General features: G+C 39.4%; 1 protein-coding gene and 1 pseudogene across 2 annotated transcripts; one reads left to right on the forward strand and one right to left on the reverse strand.

The window, feature by feature from the left end:
* Positions 1-372: 372 nt before the first annotated feature.
* On the reverse strand, positions 373-9,587 carry LOC137735569 (endoribonuclease Dicer homolog 1-like). 2 transcript variants are annotated; one of them, XR_015964027.1, is made up of 20 exons: positions 8,327-9,587; positions 8,096-8,209; positions 7,259-7,469; positions 6,755-7,149; positions 6,443-6,674; positions 6,168-6,340; positions 5,923-6,045; positions 5,663-5,823; positions 5,218-5,451; positions 4,982-5,132; positions 4,718-4,900; positions 4,438-4,599; positions 4,264-4,359; positions 3,527-4,158; positions 2,965-3,065; positions 2,684-2,883; positions 1,698-2,606; positions 1,365-1,545; positions 897-1,264; positions 373-715 (listed from the first exon to the last, which is right to left on the reverse strand). XR_015964027.1 is itself a non-coding variant. In XM_088696528.1 (20 exons), the coding sequence occupies exons 1-20, from the start codon at positions 9,446-9,448 to the stop codon at positions 538-540; spliced, it is 5,910 nt and encodes a 1,969-aa protein (XP_088552654.1). In that variant the 5' UTR covers positions 9,449-9,587; the 3' UTR covers positions 373-537. The 2 variants fall into 2 exon arrangements, 1 of the variants encoding a protein (XP_088552654.1); XM_088696528.1 differs by having other exon boundaries at positions 1,381-1,545.
* Positions 9,588-19,466: 9,879 nt separating this feature from the next.
* LOC148695883 (uncharacterized) lies at positions 19,467-20,198 on the forward strand (annotated as a pseudogene).
* Positions 20,199-23,631: the final 3,433 nt, after the last annotated feature.

The raw sequence follows: 23,631 nt of genomic DNA on the forward strand, positions 1-23,631 counted from the left end.
TATAAATAGACGTATCTAGTGCTTGGTTGAACAACGAATTATCACTTTGTTGATCAAACGTCTAAATTGTTTTCGATTTGATTGACTTTTTTGATAAGTCCGAAGAATAACGGACTACTGAGAATAGGAAAACAAACGGAGAAAGTACAAGGAGCATGATAGCTAACACCAAATCTTCTCTTCCATCGTATTGCTTGTGTGAGAAGCTGAAGTTTCAAACTTTTGGTTCACAAGACTAGAACTTGTGACTTAATCCGATAAAGCAGAGATTGAATGCCACTAAACCAAATGATCATGTGCATATATTCGTGATTTCGAATAGGTAAAACCACATTATATATTGGACCCCAATCATAACCAGCTAAATGAAACTTTGTTAAAATAATTTCCTGCTTGCATTTTCTACTTTTATTCAATTCGATAAGCAGTACATTTTGAACACTTCAGGTAAATTACAGCTTGTTCTTGGTAAACAGCAATGCTGAGGCATTCACAACCAGAAAAATAGAGTTGCAAACACCGACACCCGTCATGCCATCACGAGTACAACTTATTTAAAAGCTCCAAGAGAAGAACTGCTGCCGAGTCCCTGGCCTTCTTAACACTGGGCATAGGCTCCCCAACACATTCGTCTGTCCATCCCCCGTCTGAGGTATTCACACGTACGGCAAATGTGAACTTCTTTGCATGTGCAGGGCCACCCTCATTTACACACCTAAAAATACAAACATATCAAACGTTTTGAAACAATAGAAAACCAGCTAAATTTAAAATGGAATAAGAGCTCAAAATCTTCAGCTTGAATCCCTACAAAACTACAAGTTCCAAATTTATCTTCAATTCCCCGTACTTCTTTAGTGATAGTAAGTGTTGATGATGTGTTCAGAACTTCTTACCGGTAGGATGGCATGGGCCAATTTTTACGCAAGCATATGTCATTCAAGGTTTGTCGGGTAAATGTTTGACTACCATTCTTCTTCTTCCCATTCTCTTCCTTCTCTTTTGCTTCAGCTGTTTCCTTATCTTTCAATGCAGCAAGTGCATTCCTAGCAGCCAGTTTCTGTGCCATCTTCTTTTGCAGATTCTGAGCAATTGCCATCTGGATGCCGTCAATGAAGACTTCGACTGTAGCCACATTTCCACTTCGAGTGGCTTTGTATTCCAAGCCTTCAGCCTGTTGCTGGCATCTTTCTTGCAGCTCACGCACAGGATGCATTGGCAGTGTCTCTGGAGTAACCATTGGTTGCAACAGAGGTTGAAAGACCTATGGCCACAGAGACGGAAAGACCAGAAATTCATGGATTAGTTTCCCAAACTCATCACCAAAGAACATTGAAAAGTAAAAATGCAGATAAGCTACGTGCCTTGAGTGAGATCTACCTTCCAAACAGCTGTGGTATTACGTCCACTGTCAAGAAAAATGGCACCCGCTATAGATTCAAAAATGTCACCAAGAACCTTTGGAGCTTTGCAATCTCCCAAACCAAAGGAGTTGAAACCTGGCTTTGATAATTCATTTCCGACTTCTTTCACAAAGTCATTAATCTGTAAACAGAATCCAAAAACACTAAATTAGGATTTAGGCTCTGCTGGCAGCTAACCTGCCTAATCCGTTAAAAAAAAAAGATAATTACGGCAGACCATCAGCTCCCCATTCAAGTCCGAAAGTTTCAAGGGTAAGAGAGGGACTTGAGTACCTGTTTTCCAAGGGCACTCGACCCATGCCGAAGGTGCACATGGAGATTATGTTTCACAGCAACATGTGCGAAGTTTTCATTGTTAACAGCAGCAGCTCGCAGGTCAGTCAACCTGCCTGGAGGTAGAATTGTGTAGGTGAAGAACAAGTGCCTTGTAATGAGATGATCTAAGATGGCATCACCAACAAACTCCAGCCGCTGATAGCAGCATACTCCAGCAGATGGTCGAGAAGCATGACTCATGGCTTCTATCAAAAAGCCCCTATCATTAAATTTAAAATTCAAAGCACCTTCTAAGGCATCAAAGTTGACACTCCTAAGTACGCTCTCTGGAAAGCTAGATGGCTTGGGTATGCACTCGAGCCCATCAGGATCAAGCTCTATCTCAATTCCAATCCATTTCATGAGATGGTTAGCAGCATTTTTCCCACCTTCAACATAATAAACCCCGATAAGTGCTTCGACAACATCTGCAAGGGTCTTGCTAGAGAGGACTCTATAAGAACTCGAATCACCTTCAAGCTCCCCATCCTCCAGCTCATCATCCTCATATACATCACCAGTGCGATCCATTTTCCCTACAGGATTATCCTCGTCAAACAAGGATGATTCTCCGTCATTCGTATACTCATCAAAGACGGGTAACACCCCAGGAGCAGCCCACTGAGATGGAGAAAAGCGATCTGATTGAATATATGACTGAAGTCCTTTTTTCAATGCATACTGGTACAAAACCATGTTGCTAACCATTTGTTGCCTCATCCTAGTAAGCTGACCCTCGTGTTTCTGAGGGTATTTAAGAAATAGAAATCTACTAACAACCCATTTCAGGTAAGCATCACCCAGAAGCTCTGCTCTTTCGTAGCAAAATGTCTCCTGGCACGAAGCGGCTGTCAGGGCTTCCAAGATCTGTAGACAGGCAGGTAACACACGTTAACCAAGTAATTAATAGCGAGTTAAAATAAGCACTTGAGATGATAAAATACCTTTGAAGCAGGGACAGGATGGTTTATCATATCTTTAAGTTCGACTGCAAGCAGCATGCTTTCAACCCTTCTCATTATTGATGGTAGTCTCTGGGCACCACGGACAAGTGATCCAGGCAATGGATGTACTAAACACAGCTCGGGAGGGAGGAAAACATAGTACGTTTTGTCAAGAATTTCTTCTGATTCACCATCTTGTTCTGCATAAAACGTCCATTAACTCGAAAAAGAAAAAAAAAGGTGAAATGTAAATTAATTTGAGGGTAATAAGCGAAGCATACCTTCCGCGTGTTCAAATCGTGGGGAGAGGAGATTCTTGCAATATGAGACACCGCGCCCTCTTATTAGAGGTTGTTGCTTATAGACCAATTCAACTCCATACCTATTTAAAGAAAGATCAAAAAGCCAAATGCGCCCTTTATTGTGCAAGAAGAAAGAAGAAAGCTTCTCCGATCTGTAAGGATTTGCAACTATTGGCACTGGAAAATTTATTGGAACATTCCATTGATGAATCCAACAAATTTCCATCCGACAATAATTAGCTACTTCCTTCCAGATTAAAATTGGGTGGTGTTTGGTTCATGAAACATGAAAACAATTTTCATTACCCCAGCAAGTGAAAAAGAATATGTTTTCATTCACTTTCTAACATTTCTAAAAACAAAATGCTACTCAGGAACCAAGCACCACCTAGCTTTCCTCTTCTTCAAGCACGTAAACTCGGGCACATCAGCCATCCATTAGGAATCGACTCATTTCTAGGTTACCATAATAAATCTAAAAAGGCATATTAAAATAACTAAAACAATATCAGACAATCTGGAATGGAAAAGTGTATCATACTTTTGCTTGTAATAATCAGCATATGAGCTGTACTCCACAGGGCCAAGGTAGCCTTCTTTCCGGGGGAAAGAGTTTTTTGCCGTCATATCATAGCATATTGAATCCACATAAAACCTCTTCCCTGAGTGAGCAGCTGTCACAATCTTCCCGACCAAGCCTTCGACACTGACACATGTAGTATCTGCCATAAATAACTTGTCTTTGGGCAAATCCACCTTCTTTCTAATTTCTAGGGCATTCCGATCAGGAATCAATCCAGAAGCTTTAACAACATCAAACTGTGCCACGGCTCCTCTGATACCATAGGTTGGATGGGATTTTTGCCCAAAGGCCATGCCATGACGCAATTTCGTGAAACCATACTCCCTTCTGTCTCCACCTAGCGTACGCTCATTTGTGCCAAGGCAAACATCAGGTCGAGCTCTTTGAAGGGGATTGTCCCAAGCCTCTGCACCATTTATATTTTCAACCAGATCCCAATCTATTTCTTTCATAGGATCCACCAACTTATCGCTAACCACAGGGACAAATAAATAAGCCTTTGCATGGTCCCAAGGGGTGGTGGAAGGTTCGACATCCACGTCCAGTACAATACTCATTAATCTTACATGAAAACTTTTAAGGGACACCAACTGTACACAAGAAATTGAAAATTTGATTAAAAGTCTGTAGCTAATATCTAAACAGTTAATCGTTTCAAAATTAATCACATTCAAGTAGGGTAGTAAACTATTAACCTGACTTTCAGTAATATATATTGAACCCCTGAAAACAAGGGATGCATCTATAGTCATGGTTCGAGCGATAAATAGATCCACCGACATCGATAACACCTATTAACAGAAAACGAGTTAGCAAAGAACGGGGAATTAAAAACAGATACCATCACACCTAAAACGGCAATAAGGTACCTCTGCATCCAGTTCATTTCCTACTAGAACTGCAAAATCCGAAACTTGAGTCAAGAAAGGATCTTTTGAAGAGCCAGAGTATACATACTTCACGCCATACATGTAAACATGAATTAATTCCAAGTCACGACCCAAATCTCTTCCAGATAAGATCCATTCTCCCTGAAATGCCAGAGAGTAAACTATGAATTCTGTTACAAATCTATGTAAGAAGCACGAACCTTCAACCAAATATCAGCAAAGATAAATCTAAAGCATATGACATGCAGGATGAACTTACCTTGAGGATATTAGCTACACCTTCGGGATAGAACTCTCTGTGCCTAGCAGTTCCAGGAAGTGGATCTCCGCCATCATTCTGGTCAACCTGCTCTTTTTCTTCCCCAACTCCCTTGTCTGGCAAGAGCATGTCGGTAAATGCTCCCATCTCATGGAGTTTCTTGCAAGCAGCCAAGCAAACAGCCTGCATGATAAGGAAAAGATAAGCCAAATCCTTGGATAATGTGAAGCAAAGGCATCATGATCGTAAAAAACAAAAGTATGCCTGCCGTGCAAGGTGCATTGAACTGGACAGAGGACCCTCAAGTGCCTCAAATGGTGCGTTACATGGGAGTTGAAGTTTGCATGAATATTCAGTGTGACCTCCTTGCTTCTCATGCCTCACCATAACAAACTCAGGACGAAGAATTGAGTACCTGAACAACAGATTTAAGGCAAAATCAGTAATATGGACCTATTATAGTTGTTGTGGCAAAAAAATTACTCTGATGAAAGAAGAACCTGTCGCTGGGAAGCTGAGAGCAGTAGAAATGGGTGAGTCCAACAGCAGAATTTAAGCTCACAACAGCACCAGTTGACTCCACCTGGTACACTGTCTCTGGCGTTGTATCCGCTGAAATTAACCTAGCACTATCCTTCAGATGACTCAGGTCAGTTCTCTCTATTGCTTCCTTCCGTAAAGTCTCCTCGCTTTTCCTGGCATTCCTTAAGAATGCTTCATGTGCCAGATTTCCTCTACAGGGCACCCGAAAGAAGAAGAGAGAATTTGATGTCAGTTATCATACAAAAAAGATAATGACCAGATTAAATTACAAAGTGACAAATTGTTCACACAGAAAAGAGAAAACACTTGAGTTCAAGTAATATTAGCCATTGTTATGTGAAAAACTATAGTGGTGACCATTACTGATATTAATGGTAATATGGAACCCAGGCAACTAAGTACCTCTCCACCATCAAGATGTAATCAGACCCGGGTTTTCTAGCACGACCCCTGGACTGTATGTAAGCCAAAACAGTTTTTGCAAGGTCAAACCGAATGACAACATTGCACTGCCGAATATCAAGTCCTTCCTCGGCAACACTAGTTGCAACTAACAATGTCACCTACAAAGAAGTAAAAGAAAGTTTTAGACCGGAGAAGATTGAATCATGAAGACCGTCCTCTATTCAACTTTAGTACAAAAGCATGGTGTTTATACATACACGGCCATCCTTGAATTTGGCAATAGTGTCCTGCATTTGGCAGCTTCTCAATTCCTGACTATTGTTGTGGCCAATAAGGCTAGCACACTCTATAAAACCTAAAGAAGGAAGTTCCTTTAAGACCTGCATGTTTGGAAGAACATTATTGGGTGAGGAACTCAGAAACAAGAAATAATCAAAAAAGGCAAATAATATCTATGCATTATTTTTTTTCGAAAAGAACAATATCTATTAACAAATACAACCTTGGGAAGGACTAAAGCAGACACAACTCGCTCCACAAAGATGATTGCGCGAAAATCTTTTGTATGCTGATACTTGAGAAGTACCTTTACCAGTGACTGCACTTTTGGAGTCACCTTCCCATCAGCTACAGCAGCTCCTATTATCACATCTACATGCTCCCCACCAGAGGCAACTACACATCACAAAGATATAACTTTAGAAAAAATGTCGATCAAATGGACACATTAACTCAGGGAATGAATGCATGCTCGAAAAAGTAAACCACCCAACTAACCATGAGTATCAAGTAGCTCTCCTTCCTCCATCTCATCAGGATCATTTCCATCACAAGAAACACCATTCTCTGAATCTGCTACTTTCTTTTCCTTGTCCAAAACAGCTCCCTCTGATAGTTGACATTGTAAGAGATTTACAACTTTGCTCAGGTAGGATTCCTGAAACCTGACATCAAGCTGGTAGCTCACCCTCTCGTCATTCTGTAAAGCTGTCAAGAAAGATTGTGCAACCTAGGAAAGAAACCGAATGAGCAATAGTTTCATAAAATGATTATATAACTGACTTAGGCAGAAAAATTATTAATTTGTACCTTGTAAGCACACCACTGACCCAGTTCACCGAGCGCATAATTAATAGCCCTCAACTTTTGAGTTAAGTTAACAGCCCCATCACTTTCTGTTCTTTCGGAAACACCATACACTTGGCGCAGCTCTTCCTTAGCCCCAGCATCTCTGGCTCCCATAAACTGCCATTTACTTTTCCTAGAGCTGAACTTTGCAGCTTCTTCAACTTCCGCTTCCATTTTTTTTAGCTGCTCATGAAGGGACCATAAGCTAGCTCCTTTATCATACTGCACCACTGTTTCGGAGGGCATTGGAACATGCTTTTCAAGCTCCTTGCGGTCCTTTATGGTACAAACTATGGAATCTAGTTTACTTTCAAGATTACGAATCTTTATTGCACAATCTATTTGGCTGGAAACACCTGAATGGGACATAGTTATAAGAAGCATCAATATACAGTGATTTAAAACATTGCAATGAAAAAACAAGAGTTGAATTTTTGATGTCGTAACTCGACAAAACAAAAGTACCTTTTAAATTAACAGGAGAAGCAGTCATTCCAAATACAGACGGCCTTTTCTCCTTTGGGGTTGTATGATAGAACTCAGACATCACTAAAGAATATGGATGTTTCTTCACAGCGTGATGACACTCATCCAGAATCAAGAGATTGATTGCTTCCATTTTTATGATGCTGTGCCTCAGAATGTTCAACAGAATTTGAGCTGTCATTAACAGAACCTGCAGGGGAAAATGTCAAATTGTAATCAAGGAACCAAGGACCGAGCAGGAACCATCTTAAGCTACAGAATCAATGATGGGAGTGGAGCTAGCGACATTCTATTCTTGATACAGTAATGTATTGCCATTGGATGCAAAAAGTTTTAGCTAAAAACCCATAGGATTCTTCAAGGGAACAGAGCATTCAGTTTTAGAAATTAATGCTACACTTCAGGGATAGTTATTCTTCTGGATAAATTCTTGCTCTTCTCCCTTTTCGGTTTAGATTTCATTTCCTTGTATTTTCAAAATTAAGTTTGTTAGTGTACACTGCCAGTGTACTTTTTGCACTCTTTCTCACTTTTCCCCCTATAATACTATCACTTAATTGCTAATGTGCACTAGACACATTAGAGGGGCAACTATGCGGACGGAAATTAGATGACGAAAGCCAACACTACGAACAGCGTACAACAAATAAATATACATTAAAAATTCATAAGCGAAACAGACCAAAGTAATAGTGAATGAAATGATACCACAATGTTTTACAGAAAAATATCATTTGAAAGTAAAAGTGCTCAGAACATAAGACGAGTAACAAAATATACAGGATATGTTCTAATAACTAAAATGGTAAGACCTACCTGTTTTGTGTCGAATTCATGCTGCCATCTTCGGGCGTCCCAGAAATCTTGGCCCATCTCACCACAATAATGGCCCACTTGGAAACCAGTTCGCTCACGAATAACTTCTGCTTGCTGAATATGAACAAGACAAACGTATCATAAACTCTAAAGGTGCAAATTGCAATGGATGGACGCCACATAAAGTACTTCTAAGCAAAAAACAAGCACTTAAACTTGTGCATGCATTACCTGATAAACAAGGGGAACTTTAGGAACGAGAAATACAGAGAGCATCTTTTTGTTCTGCTTTTGCTGCATATCATTGCAAACACTTTGCATGAGGAGAACAGCAATGAGTGTCTTTCCGGCCCCAGTTTCAAGAAAAGCTATTGTATTTCTCTTCTTTGCCTGTTCGAGCACATCCAATTGATACTTTCTGACTTGTTCCTCGGGAGGTTTTTCTTTAACCTCTTCGGGTTTCTTGTCAGCCTTCCCATTGCATTCCTTGTTTTTGACATCGGCTATCCTACCCTCTTTGTTATGATCAGGTTTGTAAGTTCCTAATCGGAAAACAAGCTCATTGGTTCCCAACTTATCCCTCTCCCAATAACCCTTTGCCTCCCTATCTCTACCAAACTCCCTCCTATTATAACTACCATAATTCTCTCTTCTCCTAATCCGATCTCTATCTCTATCTCTATCCCTCCAATCAATATCCTCAGAATCACGAGGCCTCTTCCTACTAAAACTTTTGTCCCTCATGTTATATTGCCCTCTACCGGAACTATACCTCTCATTCCTACCATTATCCAAAGCAACCCTCTTAAAGAACCTCTCCTCACCATCCATATCTCTCTTCCTCACAACCCCATTGCACTTCCTCTTCTCATACCTGTGATAACCACTCCGATCATCCTTACTCTCTCCATTATCACCCTCCAAATTCCTCCCTCCACTCCAAACATTGTGTCCAACCGTGTCATCAACATTCCCCCACTGCACAACCACAGGTGGCTCAATCTTAGCACAACCCTCAACAGCAGCATTGCCAATAACACCATTGGCATTCACATCCAAGTTCGGATCAGTCACACCAGGGAGGCCAGCTCCACTCTTGAAACTGTCGAGAAAGTGATCAATCCCCCCGAAAAAATCGCCCACCAACCCATCCTCCTCCTGGCTGCAGCCATTGCCATTGGCCGCCGCCACCACAGGAGGAGGACCACAAACTGGAGGTTCACAGAACTCCACGAAATCACCAATTACATCACACGGTATGTCCTCACAAGCATCCAACCAGTACGAGGGCCGAACAGCCCCCTCACTGGGAGCACCATTCCCAGTGTACCCTGAAACCCTAGCCTCCTCCATTGCTAAACTCCAGTATATATTTCAGACTATATCTTTATAAATAATATGTATAACAATCTATATAACTAAAATAATTGTATAAAAATCTAAAATTCAGCTGAATCCAACCAAACAACAACAATAATTAAATCGAAAACGAAAGGCGAAGAGTGTTAGAGAGAGAGAGAGAGAAAGAGAGGAGTGGATAGACCGTACGGATACGCAGAATGAATGAATGATTGAAGAACAATGGTGGTCTTTCAAGAAGATACCCTAATTAAAGACCATAACTTTTCTTCCTTTTTTTTTTTCTTATTTTTTGAGATTTTATTTCTTTTTTCTGAGAATCCCACGGTCTATCTACGCCTATTCTGCTCTCTATCTCTCTTCTTCTTCTTCTGTGACCGGACCCACACTGCTTCCTCCGTGCTCTCTCACTCTTGATTCCCTTGCTCTCTGCTTTCAGATTTTTAGAGAGAGAAACAGGGCAGTGAGAGGAGAGAGGAGAGAGGAGAGAGGGAGAAGGGCAAAAACTCTGATACCTTTCCCGTATCATACTTTTGACATTCCCTTTCTACCATTTTCCCCTTTTTTATCCATGTTGATAAATTCCCTCTTTTGCCCCTCTTGAGATTTTTCGATACATCCAAACTACACGTTAGTATTCTATGTCTTATAATACAAACGAATGATATATTACACTTTCAGGCTGTGTTGAGTGCGAGAAAAGAAGTTTCGAGATGGAAAATCACTTCCTTTCCTATGTTTGATAAATTAAGTTTAAAAAAAGAAATATTAATAAATATGTAATTACCGTCGGAAAATAAGGTAATTATACCAAATCTATGATAGATGGAAAAAATATCTCAGTGTGTCGAAAACACGGTCTGATACACTAAGTATTATAATATAAACGGTTAAAAAAAAACTTCAAGTATTCAACTATTTATATTGTGACACTTGATGTGCCGAGTCGTATTCAGAGCACATTGAAAACTCTTTCAATGGATGGAAGGTTTACATGTCTCCCTATATTCCATCATTTCTTGCAGACCTTGACATTAATTACAAAATTTTAGGAGAATATTTTCTACATATCAAACGCACCCTTAAAATATTACTTTATTTATTTTGAAAAACGACATTATTTACATTAGAAATGGGGTGGGCTAAATTGCACAATGAGTTAGCAATAATGTGATTTAAATTCGTCTTTGGTAATATTCGAACGTAAGACCTCTTATCACAAACAAAAAGAAATATCACTAAACAGTAATACTAAGTGATAAGTATAGAAATAAAATAACATAAACGCATATTATAGCCTAAAACAGTAAAGCTACATGACAGGATTATGTAAAGTGCCAATCAGCCTCAGCCCATAGGGCGTTGGACCTTTTTCTGATTTCGTTGGCGATTTTTAACACTGTTTGAACGTGACAAATTGTAGGACAACAACATTCGGATTTCGGACAACCTTCATTTCCACTGGCTTTGTACTTTCCGATAGGCTGTTTGAGTGTGGAGTCCCTGTGGATTGTGGAATCCCACCCGGTGATCTAGGGGGGAATGACAGAGCAACCGCATTGTTCGTCGCGAAGTCAACGGGACCTCCCGAACGTCGGATCGGAGACAGTGAACGAGATGGGAGTAATGGGCGAGATCAGGTTGATATTTTATTTGATCAGATTTGGAATTGTGGGGCCTCCAAATGAGACTTGTCGTTACTGAGGTTTTCTTTTGGATGCATATGGTGCTTGATGGTATTTTCTAGTCAATGTTTGATGTGGAGGAGTAGATTGATTAGCTTAAACTAAATAAGTACTCGTTTGATATTTTATTTTTATTTTTTAGTTTTCAGTTCTAAATTTTGAGAACTCAAAAAAATAACTTTGATTTTTTTGGTTAAAAACTAAAAATAAAAACAACTCAAATTGAATGGTTATTAAACAACTGATAAAATCTAATTATGTGCAATCAAGGGAAGGAAAGATATCATTTCCGGATCTCTTCCACTAAGGTCACCGGATCAAGTGATCCGAACCTTTAAAATTTCATTAGATGACTAAAATTATTATAACTTTTAAAAAGGACCTCTGTTTTTAAATGTATGGTGAACGTACACCATACACCATAACTATAGTGATGGAGAAATTTTTATTGTGATGGGAACATATGTGGTACACCACGAGTTTTTATGTAAGTGGTGGGAAATTTACCTTATAAGTTATTAACTTTTTAACACACATATCTCACCATTTATATAATGACACGTGATGTACCATCTCGTGTGCTGGTCACACTGAAAAATCTCTCATAATGATGAGCAAAAATACGCTTATTCCTCATGGTTATTGGTACACTACACACAATGCTTTCTCCATTCACCCTATTCACATAATTTACCACAACAACAACAACCAAAGAGAAAAAGAAAAAGAACACCAGTCTATTCACATGGGTCGGCTAATAGCTATATGGACTGGCCCTAAAAATTTTCTTTTGAGAAGAAAACTATTTCCTAAGCCCTTTGCTAAGTGTTTCGGTAATGGGCCTAACATGAAATATAAATGTAATCTTACACATATTACCCATTTTTCTGTGGTGCACATGCCTGCATGCACATTTGAATAGAAATCGTTGGATCAATCTAGACGGTCAATAGAAGAATGAATGATTGAGTTACAACCGGGTGTTTATTTTGAAAACTAACCGGGTGTTTATTTTGAAAACTATGCCTAAGTTTGAGTCGAATAGAGATTAAAGGTAACTCTCGGATTTTTATTTTTCAATTGGATCTAATCGGTTGTAAATTAACCACTGTTCTATATAATAACCGTCTAGATCAAACTAACGGTTCTAATTTAAATGTGTATATAGGCATGTGCATTAGAGGAGGCCCTCCACATATTTCTCTATGAACATTAAGGTACTTTTGTTTTCACAAACTTTATGTAAACAAGACAAGATGAAAACACACTCGAATGATGAGCCCAAGTTAGGCCAGCTCCAAATGAAAGGAGAATAAGGGTATTAAGAAAAGGGTAACGCAACAACAAAAAGTCTTATTAGGAATGATTTTCGCACCCCTACTTTTTCTCATTTTCTTTTCATTTCTTCCAAGTTTCCACCACCCCTACATTTTCTTTTCTTTTCATTTCTTCCAAGTCTTAGACCTCGTTTGGCACACCGTATAAGGCACTGGATAGTACTAATAATACGGAATACAGTGTTTGGTGTCTATTTGTATTAAAGAGTCACCAGATAAAACAATTTAGTCCCACCAATTTAATACAGCCTATACCCGCTTAGTTATCCTCTCCTATAGGTTGGGATAATTAGTCGGGCTTTCACTTTTCACCAACCCCCTGGGCTCCAACGCACTATGAGCTCGTTATCAACCACAACCAAGGTATTGCCGCTCTTTCTCCCTCCCTGCATCCCAACCGCCAGCAAAGGCTCCGGTGACAGAGGAGCCCAAGAAGGAAGAACAGCCAATCGAAATCTGGGTTTTCAATTATGGCGAAATCTGCACAAACAAGGTTCAAAACGACCTCTTCTGAGAATTATTCTATCAATTTCTTTTCCCCTTTATCTGGTACAATATCAAACACAGTATTAAATAGTTAGTATTTAGTTCGATATTACACCAAATGCCCGACTAATTTAGTCAGTATTATCTGGTGACTATTTATCTTATCTGACTGAAATAGTCAATACAATCTGAGCTGCCAAACAATGCCTAAAAGACCCAATATCTATATTTCTTTGGCACCCTCAGTAATGAGAAAAGCTTTTCCTGACAAGTGATGAGTGTTTGAATAGCGGTTGCTCCAATGGCAAGCTATCATTTTCATTTTTGTACGATCATATTAGCTTTTTTTTTTTTTTTTTTTCTCAAATGAAGAAAGATTAGGCGAATTAGCGCTTCAGAAATGGTCGTGTGTGAGGCACCTGCTCTCATCCGGTCAAATGAAGAAAGATTAGGCGAATTAGCGCTTCAGAAATGGTCGTGTGTGAGGCACCTGCTCTCATCCGGAGGGTTAAAGACCATTACACCCAAAAATCCTCCGGCCGTCCCTCCTCTACCAAATTTATTGATAATAATGAGATTAGCATGTTAAACATTTGCACTGAGTTAGAGCCTATCCAAGTGTAGAGCCGATTCCACCGTCTGTGCCCAAGTTTTTATTTTTAAATTACATTTATTAAATATTTCGTCTAAAGGGCAAGCAAACATACCCAAAAAAAATGATACAAAGAGAAGAAAAACAGAAGTTGGGTATACATTGGTCGGTGGTTTTGGAACCCTATTCCGGTTTCTACTTACTTGGGTTTAATTTCTGGTTCAAAAGGAACTTGGAGATGCAATGAGAAGTCGACTTTGGTGCAAATTAAGTACGCATTATTTATTACGTACTGCCAAAGGCTTCCACCAAACACCCCTTCCCAACCCACTTTTCAAAATTCCCTGCTGCATGTGGATCACGCTTTCGTTCCCACATGCACAAATAACAGTCACAACCAGCAAGTATACAAATTGAGTTTCCCTTTCCATCTGCAATTCGAGTACTCAAAAATCAACCTTTAAGGTGTTTGTGTTTTTAAAGAAATGCTAATTAGTGACTAGCTTTGTGAGGAATATGATCGAGCAGGTGGTGATCTTCCATATTCTGATCTTGTTCCCTACATGTGCTAGTTACTTTAAAGGGAATTTTAACGAAAAGTTTTCAGTATTGTTCATTTTAACGAAAATTCATATTTTTACACTAAAAAGTCAATCCTAGTACTATTCACTTTACCCTTTATTTTGTCCTTATCGTTAAAACTCAAAATTTTCAAGTCATTTTCATTAGTTTTCCTTACCTTTTTAAATTAACTTCTTACCCTAGTTCCTTATATGTTGAAGAACATAAAAAGTCCACATCGAACACTTGACGGAGTGGTTTTACTTGTAATTGCACTGAAGTCTTTTTCTTTTGTTGATAAAATTACCTCACACGTGCTGGCATATGTAGCAGATGATTAAGTTAAGGACAACGTGATGATTAAGTTAAGGACAACGCGTTGTCCCATTAGTAGTGATTCGATGAACTCTCTCTTTAAAAGTTTGACATTCAGCATGTGGCAATCTTCCATGTTTTGATCTTATTCCTTACAGGTGCTGCTTACTTTAATTAAGTTCTTACACCAGAGTCCTAGGCTCTATTTTCATTAGAATCATCATAACATACACTTTTCTCATCCATTTGGGATCCACATGTATTTAGTAGCAATGTAACATTAAAATACCATTTAAGCAGTAATCGTAGCTGGGTTTTAATGGGCTATCTACCCAGCTAGTGCAAGAGGTCCTCATATCACATGTCAAAATAACTACTAGTGAAGAATTAGTGAAATTGTGTATGTTTTTCTTTACCTGAATTTGTCACTTATATATGCTTTCCTATATGCATATATATCGGGAATTTTATTTTTTCTCATGTAATTCATAAGATTTTGAATGCCGTCGTTAAACCAAATGGTAAGGTGCTTATGTGTGAATATAAATTTGGAGCCACTGGCTAGAGTTCTTTTTTTTTTTTCCAAAACAGACTTCATAAGAAATTCTAGAGCACATGCATACAGTGCTAGTGCTGAATTTAACAATCAGATGTCGGTTGAATTTAAAAGGCAATGTAGACGGAACATTAATGTATAGTACAAGGACTCCAATTTTATTTACCGCATTTAACAACGGTATAACATTATCACTCCACTTAAGTACCACGCGGAAATTAATTATAGAGTTAATATTCTATGATATTATAATTGTACGAGTTTGGAAGTATTTTTAAAACAACTAAAAATGCTTTTGTATTCACCAAAAGTGCTTCTAATAGCATTTGGTAAAAAAAAAGTTGAAGGTGCTTTTGTGTTGAAAAAAATACTTGAAGTTCTTTCTAAAGAGGAAGAGTTGTTATGTACTTTCTTCAAGAAGTACTTGTATTTTTCTTAAAAATTTTAATGTACTCCAAATATATAGAAACCGCTCCTAAGTATAAGTGCTTTTTAAAGAAGTATTTCCAAATGGGTCATCTAAATAAATAATTGTATAATATGTGACACGCTTTGGGTGAAATGAAATGCTACATCATGACTAAAAGTGGTACATACAAATATTTCCAAATAGGCCCGCTAAATAAATTATCGTATAAATGCATGGGCCCTCTGCTTAATTGAAGGTATCAAGTTGGACTGACACATCCCAACTTGAAATGTCCACTTAGACTCCAAATCGAGTTGTATTGGCCAACACCGGAAGGTGACGAAGCCATAATGTGCACATGTGAGCGAGAATGAACCCATTTCTCACGTGATGTCAGAGCATAAGTAAATTACAGTAAGGTAGGATAAGATTTATACCGTCAAGAGTATTTCCATAACAATGTTTTGCCAAAATGTCCTCGCCGACGTGAAAGCTTTGCTAATAAAACCTAGAAGGGCAAAAAATAAGCGTGAGTGGTCCTGAAAATAAAGTTTTGTAAAACCTTTTCAAAACGTATAACCCCTCACCATAAAATAAGTATAGTTTCCAAATATATATACTACGTATAGTAAGAAAATACTTATCGTAGCCTCCAATATCTCAAGAATCCAATGCATCACAATATTTCGTAAATAAACATCTAACGTCCGGTAATCACATAATCTCACATAAACAACATATCATATCGAGTGCTCATCAACATATGTTGACACACGAGTTCATGCAGAGATATTCTGACATGAACAGGGCTGGGTGTGATAATGATATACCATGTAGTTCTACAATCACGTGAAGACTAGCGTTATGCGCATCACATACAAGTCCTAATTGCCTATGACAATCTAGGACATGACTGGCACCTACAATGGATCCAAAGTCAGCGTACGGTGCGATGTGAACATACACGAGAAAGACTGGTCCTGACCTGGGCAAGTACTAACACCGGTGCAACAACGATGAGTAGATAACGTAAATAAAATCATAACATCGGTAAATCAATAATTTACGTCGACATAATACTATTCACTGCTGTAAATATAAATAAGGTATCTCATAATAATATGCATACATGTGCATCCCATGGGATTCATAATAATATCACAATTTTCATCATCGCGACAATTCTAATAACGTCAATTTAATTATGGCATCACTTATAAAATGCATTATTAATCAATGTATGGAAACTCAAATAATATAGATACTATATAAAAAGAAAAGACCCATTCACAGATACTTGCGAAGTCGTAGTCGTTCGGACAAGTAAATACGGATCTTCGATGCTAATTGTATCTAAGCATAATAGAGACCCATTAGTAAAACTTAATTAAAATGTTTGAATTTGGAGAAACGAACGACGGATTCAGAATCGGTGCGTCGAAATACGTTAAGAATGGTCCCGGGCAAATTTTATAAAAAAGTTAACGGATAACCCGAAAAACTTAACCGAGATGCCGAGCCAGTTAATACGTTAAAACTTTGGAATTTTCACTAAATGAATGTCAAAAATGGACTCAGAACGTCAAATTAGCCTATGAGGTTTCCGAGAAAATTTCGAAAAAGTTAACACAAGGAATATTCTTAAGCCCATTTCAGAATTGGGCTAAGTTGGAATAATGGCCCAATGGTTTGGACTGGGTTTAGGCTTAGGCCCTTTTTTTTAACTGGGGTGGGTCAACCTGGGAACCTCTCAGGTTACACTTACCGAACCCAGTGAAGAAGAACACCAGAATTGTGGCAGGGAAACTTCCCCGGCTCCTTTTAGCTTTGAAACTCACCCAAAATTCGCCATTTAAATACTAACATGAAGCTAAGAGAGTAAGGATTTGAATTATACCATTTTGGTTCTCAGCCATGGCCAAAAAAAACCTCGCTAGTTTGCCAGAAAACTGGGGATAATATTTCCCGAGTTGTTTCTGCATCTAAACACCATCAAACTGTCTCAAAAACAACCTAACCATAGTCCCAAAACACGATCTACAAAGATTTGGAGTTGTTTTTGAACTTATCTCGTCGGAGACGGCGAGAACTTGCTGGAGCAAAACTTGAAACAGTTGGGGGAGGGGGTACCACTGCTTACAGAGAGAAGGAAGGGGAAAGGCCTCAGCTTGGTCTGAGATTATGACAGGGAGGGTCTTAAGGTAGTGATGGTTGGCGAAGTTGCTCGCTGGGACGACGAGTAAGGTTGGAGATGATGCAGCGTTGTAGCAAGGGAAAACGAGAAATGAGAGAGAGATGAGAGTGCTAAGGGAAGAAAGAGTTCGAGAGAATAGGGAGTATGAGAAAGAACACACGGCAATGGAGGAGTGGAGGGTTTGTAATGTGTGGACCCCAAGGGCCAAAATAAATTATTAAAATAATAAATATTAAAATAAAGATATAATAATATAAAATTTTGAATAAATATGTAAAATATAAAATAGTGTTGCAATCATATTTAGAATAAGAATGTGATTGTGTAAATCCTGGGGAATCTGGGAATGTATCTTATATTCCTATTAGGATTAGATTACCTATTAAATGTTGTAATCCTAAAGGGAAAGGTTTTACCCTTTCTACTACTATAAATAAAGGCACAATGGGATGAATTAAACACACTTCACAATTAAATCAATCTCTCTTCTCCCTAAAGCTTACCGCACCCCTCTCTCTCTAACCATAGATCGCTCAATCAAATAGGCCTACAACACGTTATCAGCACGTTCTTGCCAGAAGCTAAGGAATTGACGCATCATAGGAGGAGACTATCATCCACCACATTCAAAGGCTTATTAGTTTTCTGCTAATCAGGTACGCTTAAAATAAGGGAAGATATTTGAAACGTCCACGAAGCATGAAAACATTCCCCATAAGGCATAAACCCCTCTATGTTTATATTTTTCCTTTCGATAAATATATTGTATATGTTCATATATTTTCCAATATATATATTTGTTTCATGCATCGCACAATTAAATTGTTATGTGGAATTTGTGAGTCAAAATATAAAATTAAATTAGAAGCAAATTTGGGTTTTTTTGAAACCCTAGGTTTGAAAATTGGGTATGTTTTTACTCTCACCGTGGGATGGCATCACCTTGATGCCCTTGGACTACCTGCGCAGCCCCTGTAAGGCTTGTTGCTTCACAACCACGGGCTGCAGCCTTAGTTTCTGGTCCACAGCCCGTAAGTCTAGCTTGATGGGCCCCCTGTGTCACGGCCTTCATCATCAGCAGCCAGCCCATGCGTTGGGCTTAGCTTCCCGTGCCCAAGACCCAGGTCCCAGCCTTCGCTGGGCCTTTCCACGTGCTCACCCACAAGCCAGTGTGTGCTGGGCTTATTTCCATGCCCCCCTCACGGTCCAATTTCGAAACCCAGCTTGCGGCTGGGGTTTCTTCCCTTCACCGTGGCCTGCAAACCACGCCAAGGTCCTATTTTTGGACCTTGCCTTATATTTAAGGCACCCAACCCGTGCCCCATTACCCACGGCACTAAGCCCATATTATTTTTAGGGCTCTACTTTCGATCCAATAATATTATTTTAATATTATTTAGCTTCTACAATCGACCCTGTATGGCCAGATTTATTGAATTAATTACAAGTGACCTGCAATCCATTAATCTAATAATGAATCCAAAATTATTGACCTGAAGATCACTTTTGGACATTAATGATTCAATAATTTATTTTTATACTTTGAACCATCACATACTTTCGTAGTAACAAAACTCTCACAATTGAGTTCCTAAAGAAACTCAAATCCACTATACTTAAATCAGCATATTGCATTCTGTGTTTCTTGCAGGAACCTCTCATTATGAACTAATTGTTCATAAAAACTAAATTGAACCTATAGTTTCAAATTTAGTGCCTTTGAAACTTGAAATTTTCATTCAAAAAATACCACATGAAACCCGTAGTTTTCATGCATAAATTAAACCACTACATGTCTATAGAACCTATATATTCTACGATATATGTCTATGACTTACCATATGACTAATCATGTTTTCTCCCTCCATTTTAAGGACATGTCGAACTTGAACAAGCTCGATTTCTTCGCTCTAGAAGTATCCGGAAGAAACTATCTGAAGTGGGTTCAAGACGTGAAGCTCCATCTCACTGCAAAGGGCATTAAAGCCACCATCAAGACACCTATCGCCGACAAACCTGTTAACAAATCTCAGAATGCTACTGCAATGATCTTCATTTAAAGACACATCCATGATGCACTGCAGACTGAGTATCTCGCTGAGGAGAATCCACACACCTTCTGGCTTGCTCTGGTCGATCGTTTCGATCACCAGAAAGACATATACTTGCCTAAAGCAAGACACGACTGGCAATATCTTCGCTTCCAAGACTTTAAGTCCGTGAATGAATACAACTCTGAAGTTTGTAAAATCCGTTCTTTGTTAAAATTTTGCAAAGTGGAACTCACCGAATCAGATCTCTTAGAGAAAACCTATTTGACCCTCCATGCCACCAATATTGTCCTGCAACAACAATATAGGGCACATAAATTCACCAAGTTTTTGGATTTAATATCTGTTTTACTTCTTGCTAAAAAGCAGAACCAGCTTTTGATGAAGAATCATCAAGCTTGACCTAGTGGCTTGAACGCTGCACCTAAAGCGCATATGACCAATTCTAACAGCCATAAACAACGAAAGAACCATCGTGGCCGTGGCAATGGGCGGCAAGCCCAACCACGGGCCCAAGGTCAACAAAGTGCCACACTTAAGGGAATAATTGCGACCTAGCAGCGTCCACCACTTGCCCCTAAGGTCCCGAACTTCAAGAACATGGGCAAAGCTCCCGTTCAGGTTGCTTCTACTGAACTGGACATGTGCTATCGTTGTGGATCAAAGGATTATTGGTCACGCGTATGCCGAACTTCCCCTGAGGCCATTGCCAAGTATCATTCCCGTCGCGAGTCTAACTTTGCACATGTGGATCATCCGGAAGATGCAACTATATCCATGGAGATATTGGACTTTCAGGAGGCATTATCGCCTATGGATGAATAAATTAGACATGTTTTTAGGGTGTTTACCCCTAGTGGCTAAACCCACTAGGAGTGGCCAGCCCTACCTCCCTAATTTGCTAGGTTTATGGTTTAATTTTGAACAACTTTTCTAAGTATTTGGAATAATTTGTTTGGTTTTGGTTTGTTTTGAATTATGGATTGTTATTTGAATGGATATTATTCTCTCGAATTGCTTAATTGAATGAATAGACTTATACTTATGCATGTGACAAATTCAATCAATTTATTTCTAGGTATGTCTAGTGGGGAAGTTAGTTGTCTGGCAGATAGTGCAATTACACACACCATTTTGCGTGAACGACACTATTTTACTAACTTAATACCCAAGAAAGCTATTTGACAACTCTCTCAGGCTCATCCAACCTGATTGAATGATACGAAAAGGCACGTATCATGTTGTCTAATGGTATAATTCTGACCATTAAGGAGGCACTATATTCTCCACGTTTTGGAAGCACATTGCTGATTTTTAGAGATATTCGAGATAATAAATATCATTTTCAAACCACTGAAGATCATGGTTCATAATTTCTTTGTATCACTTCATACAAATATGGCTAGAAGCATATTCACGAGAAGTTGGAATGATTGCCAAGTGGGTTGTACATCACAACCATTCGCGGCATAGAAGCCCACAGTGTGGTCGGCCCTATGCCTGAGTTCCAGGACACTTTGTTGCTTTGGCATGACCGTTTGGGACATCCTGGACGTGACATAATGCGTCGTATCCTCAAATATTCTCACGGGTATAAGTTACATCCCTATGTTGGAGTTCCGCCATGCAAAGTGTGTTCTTTAGGGAAGTTGAATATTCAACCCTCCCATACAAAGATTATTCACGACCCCCCTAAATTTCTTTAGAGCATTCAAGGGGACATTTGTGGACCTATCTAACCAACCTGCGAGCCATTTAAATATTTTATGGTGTTGGTTGATGCATCGACAAGATGGTCACATGTTTGCTTGTTGTCCATAGGTAATGTTGTATTTGCTAAACTCCTGGCTCAAATCATTTAGCTAAGGGCTCACCATCCTGATTATCCGATTAAGTCGATTCGACTGGATAACTCCGGAGAGTTTACATCACAGAATTTTGACGATTATTGCATGTCAGTAGGGATTAATGTGGAACATCATGTGCCCCATGTTCACACCCAAAACGGCCTGGCAGAACCTTTCATAAAGTGCATTCAATTGATAGCTCGGACTTTGGTTTTAAGAACCAAACTGCCGGTATCTGCTTGGGGTTATGCAATATTGCACGCAGCTATGTTAGTCCGCCTGAAGCCCACCGCTACCCAACCACATTCACCGTTACAGTTGGTCACTGGATACAAGCTTGACGTCTCGCATTTACGGGTGTTTGGGTGCGCATTTACGGGTATAAGGGTGTTTACGTACCAAAATGGGTACTCAGAGAAAAATGGGAATCTATGTCGGTTATGATACGTCATCAATTGTTCGATACTTAGAACCCTTGACAGGAGATCTCTTTACCATACGTTTTGCGGATTGTCACTTTGATGAGACAGTCTTCCTATTGTTAGGGGGAGATAAGCATGCTAACGTTCTCGTAGAACGCTGTGAATTGTCGTGTTATGCTCCCATTATGTCTCATTTAGATCCCCGCACTGCCCAGTATGAAACTGAGGTACGATGAATTATAGATCTTTAGAGCATTGTTCAAAGCATGCCGGATGCTTTTAATAATCTAGCAAAGGTGACAAGATCACATATACTCGCTGCAAACACACATGCAAGGATAGATATACCCCGCGTACGTCAACAACCTGCCTGGGAAGGCTGGACCATCCCCGAAGGTGGGGAGGCCACACCTTCCACGCGGTAAGGTATATTGGCGACTAGCCAATCATCTGCTCCAACCCTGAAGCGTGGGAGACCCCTTGGTTCAAAGAATTCACAACCCCGGAAGAGGAAAATGGCACAAACTAGTAACCCTAGTTTGAATCCGACCATCATTCACTTATTTGTTCCAACGCATGAGGTTATTCTAGATTACGGTGATGCTTCAAAAGAAACATGCCGACCTCCAAAAAATCATGTGATTTCGGTCCACTACACAGTATTAGATGAGGTTTGGAATAGGAATGAGATGATCGTCGACGATGCATTCTCATACTCAGTAGCTACTGACATCATGCTTAGCGATGACATTGAACCACGTTCCGTCGATGAGTGCCGACGTAGAACCGATTGGTCAAATTGGAAACAAGCAATCTAGGTCGAACTCGATTCGCTCGTGAAATGTAAAGTGTTTAGACCTATCGTCCCTACATCACCACGCGTAAAGCCTATTGGCTACAAATGGGTTTTCATGAGGAAGCGTAATGAGAAGAATGAAATAGTGCGATACAAAGCATGCCTCGTAGCGCAAGGCTTCTCTCAACGCCCTGAGATTGATTACGAGGAGACGTATTCCCCCGTAATGGACGTTATAACGTTCCACTACCTAATTAGTTTGGTAGTTTCTGAAAAACTGAATATGCAACTTATGGACATGGTAACTACGTATCTCTATGGGGATCTAGATACGAAAATCTATATGAAAGTTCCAGAATGACTTCCATTGACTGGCTCAAATAGTTATAGACCACGGAACTTTCTATTAATTAGGTTGAGGACGTCACTCTACGGATTGAAATAACCTGGGTGAATGTGGTATAACCGTCTGAGTCAATATTTGACAAGTCAAGGTTATGTGAACAATGAACTATGCCCATGCATGTTTATAAAGAAGCCACATTCCGGATTTGCAATCGTTGCAGTTTATGTCGATGATATGAACCTCATTGGAACTTCCACAGAGCTTGAGGAAATTGCTGCACACCTGAAATCGGAATTTGAGATGAAGGATCTTGGGAAAACTCGATATTGTCTCAGCCTAGAGATCGAGCATTGTTCGGATGGAATCCTGGTACATCAATCGAACTACACCCAAAAGATGTTACGTCGTTTTAATGAGGATAAAGCGAAGCCTTCGAGTACACCCATGGTCGTTCGGACTCTAGATGATAAACGAGATCCCTTCCATCTAAAGGAAGATGATGAAGAGATTTTGGAACCCGAACTTCCTTACCTAAGTGCAATTAGGGCTTTCTTGTACTTGACTCAATGCACTAGACCCG

This window comes from Pyrus communis, chromosome 7, assembly GCF_041283825.1.
Source record: "Pyrus communis isolate YQ-2024b chromosome 7, ASM4128382v1, whole genome shotgun sequence".
In the NCBI taxonomy this organism is placed as follows: domain Eukaryota; kingdom Viridiplantae; phylum Streptophyta; class Magnoliopsida; order Rosales; family Rosaceae; genus Pyrus; species Pyrus communis.